Source organism: Papaver somniferum, chromosome 9 (genome assembly GCF_003573695.1).
Source record: "Papaver somniferum cultivar HN1 chromosome 9, ASM357369v1, whole genome shotgun sequence".
Classification (NCBI taxonomy): Eukaryota; Viridiplantae; Streptophyta; class Magnoliopsida; order Ranunculales; family Papaveraceae; genus Papaver; species Papaver somniferum.
This window is the reverse complement of record NC_039366.1, coordinates 163,468,209-163,475,668: the sequence shown is the minus strand read 5'-3', so window position 1 is coordinate 163,475,668 and position 7,460 is coordinate 163,468,209. Positions and strand designations below refer to the sequence as shown.

Genomic DNA, 7,460 nt, shown 5'->3' with positions numbered 1-7,460 from the left:
GCGTCTGCGTCATGCCTGCTGAGGCGCGTCATGCTTTCAAACGCCGGTGTCGTTGGTCCAAACGCTCGTATATGTGATCCTGTCGCGCGTCTATTCTAATGACGCCCTACGCTTTCCCATAATGAAAAACCCAATTTGGCCATCCAGGAATTGCTCTAAGTGAAAACATGTGTAAAATTATTTCCAAATAAAAAACTTTGTTTGACCATAGTTTTTATTGTTGGGTGTTTGACCGTAATTTTTATTGAAAATGAATAGAATTTTTGAATTTATTCTTGGGCGAGCAATTTTATTCGCTTTATAAACAGTTGTCGTTACCGAAATGCTTAGCTTTTACCGAAATCCTCTTTTTGTTTGACCGTGGATGTCATCAGGACCTGCTGTCCTATCACACTCTCAAGTGCTACCAGCACATCTTAGTTTTTACCATCCTGATTCTTGTTTTGGTGATTCTCTTGGTAGTTTCACTCGGCAAGTATGGAATTACCGGCAGCGAAATGCTTAGTTCTTGGAATAAAGAGATTTGAAGGTGAAGCAACAAAAACCAAGAAAAAATTTCATTCTCAAAGTTTTCTTTTGTAAAGAAAAAGAAGAATGGAGTAACAAATTCTAGTAAATGAGAAGGGTGAGGGTACCAAGGAGTCTAATAGTCAGTCTATTGAGGTGTAGGAGGTTTTTGTCCGTAAATGATACAGTTGTCTAGGGGCCTATCTTGAATACCAACACTTTTTCCTTTCTTTTCCATTCTTTCTTTCTAGTTTACTACTAGTACAGATCCCATCTCTGGTTTTTCTCTGATGACAAAACAAAGTTAAGTTATACACTGTATTTAAAAAGATGAGGTCCCTCGTTTTGTCCAGAGATTGATTCTCCTCCTCTTTTCCTCTTCCCTCCTAGTACCATACCAAAAACCAAAAGATATCACAAAAACAAGTACACCCACAACAACATCCAGACCAGAGATATCAATAAACAGATCAGAGAAGTGTCAAGTGTGTCTTATGAGTCCTATGAAGGCTAACTTGTACTTGCCGTATCTGTAAAGGCAAGCAAAGCTGCTGCAGCTGCTTCTGCTTTCTTTCTTTTTCCATATTGCCTGCAAGCAAACAACAACACATAGCACACATTTTTGAAACCCTAATAACTAGCTAGTTGCTAGTTGTTGGTCATCTCTGCTCAAGTAATAAAGAGGTCAGAGTAGTACTCTAGTTGTTTCTATCACTTTACATGCACTGCTTGTTCTTCTTACTAAAGCAAGCAAAGAGATAAAAGGGTTGTTTTAACATTTAAGTTTACAGACAAGTACAGATCTATATACACTCAATTACAACATAGAAATTTTTGGAAAGACACTCAAAATGTTTTCTGAATAAGCTGGTGTGTCTGGATCTTAATCTAAGCTCCAAAATATCTAGAGTTTTCATTTATTTTGTACTACTTAGTCATCATCACTCATGCAAGTTGAAGATCTGTAATTTTTAAGTCTACAACAACAGTAACAGCAAAAGAACAAAAAACTGAAGCAGTTTCTAAAATTTCTCAGTTAGGTAAATCCCTTTTTGACTTCTAATTTGTTGCTCTTTTTGACAAATTTATCCAGTTTTAGTTCATCCAACAACTTGGGTAATCTTTAGTTTGTCTTCAACTATATGTTTTGCTTCTTTCTTTTCATTTTTTTATCCTTATCCATTCTTAGTCTCATTTAATTCTCTTCCTTTGTTCTTAGCTAGGGTAAGAGGAGAGAAATGGCGAATCGGTGGTGGGCTGAAAATGTTGGGATGGGAGGGTTTAATCAAGTTATATCAACTCCATCTTTACATCTAAGAAACCAAGAAGATCATCATGATGGTGGTCATGACCATGGTGGTTTAGGTAGACTTGGAGGACCAGGTAGAGATCATCAAGAACTCATCAATACAACTACTGCAACAACAACTACAACAAATAGTAGCGCTAATGATAACCCTGATGAAGATGGCGATAATGATCGAGAAGGTGATGATCAAAATCAAATGGGTGATGGTGGTAGTGGTGGTCGAAGACCTCGAGGTCGTCCAGCTGGATCTAAGAACAAACCTAAACCCCCAATTATTATCACTCGTGAAAGTCCTAATGCTCTTAGAAGCCATGTTTTAGAGATCAGTAGTGGAAGTGATATTTCAGAAACTATTTCTACCTTTGCAAGGAGGAGACAAAGGGGTGTATGTATTCTTAGTGGTAATGGGGTTGTTACTAATGTTACACTTCGGCAACCTACTGCACCTGATGCTGTTGTGACCCTTCACGGCCGATTCGAGATATTGTCATTGTCGGGTGCGTTTTTGCCGGCTCCGTCACCACCTGTTGCAACCGGGTTGACTATATATTTAGCTGGTGGGCAAGGGCAGGTTGTTGGTGGATGTGTGGTTGGAGAATTGATTGCTTCTGGTCCGGTAATGGTGATAGCTGCAACATTTACCAATGCTACTTATGAAAGGTTGCCTATTGAAGATGAACCAACTGGTGAAGGAGGAGCACAGTTACCACAAACTTCGGGGGTAAATTTGGAAAATAGTGGTGGTGGTGTTTCTGCATCTCAACAATCCCACGGGGGTGGTGGTGGAGGTTTAACTGAACAATCTTCAATGCCTCTTTACAATTTACCACCAAATCTTCAACAATCAAATGGCGTTGGAGGCGGCAGTGGTCAGATGCCTCATGATGTCTATTGGGTTCCTCCACCTCGCCCACCTCCTTCATTTTGATACCTGAAGAGAGTATGAATCTTAGCTCTCTATGATTCTTAGGGTTTTGTTTCTTTTTGAATGTTTGTTTGTTCAGGTTATACTTGCAGTCCTTGTACCATATGAGCAAGGTAGTAGTATTAGTCTTTGATCATTTCTTGTTTTCTTAGAGCTTCTTGTATTGTGAAATCTATCTACTGGTTCCATGATCATTAGGGTTTCTTATTCATTTGTGTAGCTTGATTAGTTTTCTTTTCCCTTAGTCCCTTGTCGTTTGTGTGTTATCCTTGTGGTGGACTATTATGCTCCACATTTTTGTTGCAAAAAGCAAACAGCCGAGATCATCTTCAACTCAAGCAAACTGTGGAGTTGGAGACACAATACTCAAATCCATTTGCAATCTCTTTACATAGAGATAAAGATAGATGCTAATTACGGGGTAAGCAATGCAGCCAATCAATTACCTTAATTTCCTAATACAAGTATGTTGGTATCTTAACTTGATAGTTTTAATGTGTATAGTTTTTAGATATTTTTGCTTTTCATGTGTGGAGTTTTAGATATTTTTTCCCTGATCAGTTGTTTCATCATTTTTCCATATAGTATTGGATGGACACTTGCTAGGCGGTGTTGCTCCAATGGTATGTTGCTAGGAATGTATTTTAAGACTTTCTCCGAGAGATCTTCTCAAGTTTTTATAGATACTTGCTAGGCGTCCATAATATGCCATCCCAATTGTTCAAACAATTGTTCTTCAACATCTATTTTCTTGTACTCATTTTCAATCAATTCTTTAGTAGTTTGCATACGTTTTGTGGTACCAGTAAGAAATTTACCATTCTCGCTGATGGTGAATTATACTACATAAAATGATGGTGATTAGTTATATGGTTGATAAAACTCAATAGGTATAGAATATTACAGTTCAGTCACTGTAGTCACATTTTAATAGACAGCCTTATAGGAGAGTACCTGTTTCGTTGGTCAAGTATTGCGATAGATTTTTCTGCTATTGATTAACATGTGAGTTCTTCTTGAAGTGCTATTGTTGGAAATATATCAGTGATGGCTCAGTAGGATAATCCTCGTGAGCAGAGTAATGTTAGTATTGGTGACACATGTATATTCTTTTCAATTTGTTACTCTAATAAGCTGTCATAATTGGAAAAGATACTAACAATTCTTTATATATGTATTCTAAATACTTTAGATTAGTTCAGTTTGCTAAGCTTGAGCTACACATTTGTCTATTATATTATATATCAATACATGCACCACTATATGGTTCTTCTGTAGACGTATTTACATGATTTACTTGTTACTATTGTGAACAGGATACTACTGGGTGATTCAACATTTTAAGAACTAAAAATACAAAAAAACAATGGAACCTCATATAGATTGATGGAGCAATAGACTACTACTCGGAGCAGCCAATTACTAATCGTCGAAAGCGAAAATGGGATATGAAAATGTTTGCAGTTGAAAGTATGGCCAAAGAATCTGCATTTATTGGCCATCTTACCTATATGTTCATGATTTTGGAACCACGACCTTTTTCAGGGACTAAATTATGTATTTCCCGCTGCATCTTATTTTTATGTGCATGATTTTTTTTTCAACTTTGATATTACATAATCCAGTATTGCCTTAGGACTAGGACTATTATAACATGAAAGCCCTTTGTTTGAAGAGGGGGAGAGTGGAACTCGCCAACACTCAACCTTCTCCGAAGGGAAGGTGGTGGGAATTCCCTCCGCTGCTAAGTGGTTCACTTCAGAAAATTCAGATTTCCTTCTTCAATTATACATCGTCAATTTTAAAAGCAGTTCTACTTGATTTTCTTAATTGCGGTAATCCTATTGTAATCTTGATTTTGTTGGAGTACTTACTGTTATGCAATAAGTAAGTAATCCAATAAGTAATCTTGATTTTGTTGGGTTCTACTTGAACCCAATGTTTGCCAACGTTTTTGGAATTGTCTTTTGGAATCTGGAGCACAACCGTTTAATATTTATAGCATGTTTGGTTCAAAGAATTGAAGGCTAATTCCTTAAGCTAAACAGGTCAAATCAACTGTCTGAAATTAAGATTTTTATTTTTTTTAGAAATCCGACCCCCTCGAAATTAAGGTTTTTATTTTTTTTAGAAATTCGACCCCTATAACATAATAGATTTCGATTGCAGTGGTTTGATTGTGCCATCCAAAGCCCTATTTTAGTACTTTAGTACATGGAATCCCTTGTATGAGAAATCCCGAATGAAAGAAGGAATGGCGAATGAAAGAAGGAATGGCGATTGGAGTTGGTTGGAAGCCCCCGGTGGCCGGAGTTGAATTATGCGGTAAAAGGAATTCCGGGGTAAAAGCAAAACTAATCGAATTAGCTCAACCAAACAATAAACTTTTTGGATTTGAATTCAATTCCAAGAATTGATTTACCCATAAAAAAAAACTTCAACTATTTTTTTTCATTATTTAAGGAAGATCATCAATATGGAGTATACAAGAGCTTAAACATCATGTGGAAGATTTCCACGATACTCATAATCAATCCTTAGTGATTTATCCTTCGGCCACTCTATTGTTTATTCTATTAACTGACTTACCAACCCAATAGGTTAAACTACTTAACAGATTATACTATGATTCCTCCAATGAACATAATAGGTTTTTTCACTAACAAACTTTATTGAAACTTCACTATCTGACTCAAAAACTACTTTATCAATGTTCTTGGATATAGCCTAACTCACAACTTCGTTCATAGCTAAACACGGCATCTCCTCAACTTCCTTGTCTTCAATCAATCTCCATCGAAGTATCTCCCTTTGATTCCAGGGCGGGTATCTGCAAAATCTCCAATTATCAGTCCAATTCCTACTTACTTAGTCTCATTAATAAAAGAAGCGAGATGTTAGAGTGTCTAATAAAGAAAAGAAAAAAAACAAAGAATTCAGTCACACTTTGTTAATGACATTAATATTTCCAGCTGCATTAATACTCCTAAGAAGATACTGTTATGTTTGTGATTAACTAGCACGGCCATGATTATATGATATATTGGTCGGTTATGTGATGACCACTTCTCTTTATTTCTATATGCAAGAAGTGGAAAGATGATTAATCAATTAGTACTTCTCTATAGGAAGCCCAAGTAACATGGATAATCTTAATGACTTGACACTAAGCTAATGTTCATTTCTCCATTCCCAATTATTTTTTATAGCGAGCCATTAGAAGGTGGAGAACTTCCAAAGCAGATTGAATTCCAAATTTCTTTTAATAAAAAATTGGGTTAGGGCTGTCAATGGACTTTATTCCGAAGAATTTTGGCAAATCCGATTCTGATAGGCTAAGATGTTATCGGATTTCTGATAGAATTCGAAAAATTCAATCCGATTTCGATGGTTAAGTTATTGGATATCGAATTTTATTCCGATAAATTCTGAAATCTGAAAATTTCAATTCATTTTAGTTTTAAAATATTTAGTTCAATTCGATTCACTTCAGTTCTAAAAACCTGAAAAACAATGTTCAATTCAGTTCTAAAATGTCTTCAAACACATTCAAACAAGTTCTAAAATCCACACTACTTTACTCTCAGTCTCACACATGAAAAGAAAGTACAAAAGCAACAACCCACAAACAAATGCAAAACAATAAAAAAATAATAATGTCAAAGACAGACGACTCGTGCTTGGATGCTTGCATGATTGTTGCATCAACTTCAGTCTGTAATTTCCATAGTTGCATAGCATATTACAAAAACATCTAAATCAGAGTCAGAACTCAGAAGAAGAACAACTAAAACTATGAAAAATTGAAGATAAAGCAAAGCAAAGGAAAAGAAAAGTTATTTGCATCAAAGAAGTCTGGCAACCAATCACTTACAAAAAAACAATGCTTGGACACACTCTGGAGCTAATGAAGTTCTATGTGTTGTAAGAACCCTACCACCATCACTGAACATGGATTATGATGCCACACTTGTCACTGGAACAACCAACACATCTCTTACAATCTTTGCTAGAGTTGGGTACTTAGAGTCATTTAGCTTCCACCAATAGGGATGCACAAGAACCCGATCCACCCGGCTAACCCAAACGAACCGACCTAAAATAACCCGAACCAAACCGAACCCGAGACATTAAATGATCCTGGACGGTGATGGTGTTAGAAAACTGATTTATTTCTGGTGCTACACGGCTGTGTATGTATACCGACCGACCGACCATATCCATAACCGACTGATCATCCAAGTAACTGGTATCCATTAATCTATAATTAATATTACCCGTTGATCTTGGTTATAACCCTAGTGAAGACATATTTTTCTTTTAAAAAATAATTTGTCTTCAATAGAAGATGGGAACGACAGATAAAGATCTTCTGTTAAGTTCTACTTCCTCATTATTTTTCTTATATGCCACTACTTACATCACCCCTCCGGCAACATTCAACCACACCTTCATCTCGTACTCGAGCCACACAACAGTGACAAGCATCACAAGACTGCACTTTATTCTCGTACTCAAGCCACATATTCATCTTCTTTCCACTCCCGTTGACTTCAGTAAAAACTTGAATGGATTTAAATGATTAAGGGACTTAGGGAGAGAGCTTGATACTAGTAATATATTATAATTTCTCAAAAATTGAAACCCCGGGTTTCGTATTATTATTGTTACTGTGTAAAACGACCGTGTTGTGTTTAACCAAATTGTATTTAATCGTAC

At 36.4% G+C, this 7,460-nt stretch overlaps 1 protein-coding gene across 3 annotated transcripts; it reads left to right on the top strand.

Annotated features, from left to right (window-relative positions):
• The first annotated feature begins 746 nt into the window (after window positions 1-746).
• Window positions 747-4,376, top strand: LOC113314236 (AT-hook motif nuclear-localized protein 20-like). 3 transcript variants are annotated; one of them, XM_026563017.1, is made up of 3 exons: window positions 747-1,191; window positions 1,727-3,162; window positions 4,058-4,376. In XM_026563017.1, the coding sequence occupies exon 2, from the start codon at window positions 1,746-1,748 to the stop codon at window positions 2,742-2,744; it is 999 nt and encodes a 332-aa protein (XP_026418802.1). In that variant the 5' UTR covers window positions 747-1,191; window positions 1,727-1,745; the 3' UTR covers window positions 2,745-3,162; window positions 4,058-4,376. The 3 variants fall into 3 exon arrangements, with proteins under 3 accessions (XP_026418802.1, XP_026418801.1, XP_026418800.1); XM_026563016.1 differs by having other exon boundaries at window positions 747-1,547; window positions 1,731-3,162; XM_026563015.1 differs by having other exon boundaries at window positions 747-1,547.
• The last annotated feature ends 3,084 nt before the right edge of the window (window positions 4,377-7,460 follow it).

Bases quoted from the DNA above. Each gene is read 5' to 3' on its own strand.
- LOC113314236 (XM_026563017.1), top strand. From the start codon at position 1,746: ATGGCGAATCGGTGGTGGGCTGAAAATGTTGGGATGGGAGGGTTTAAT.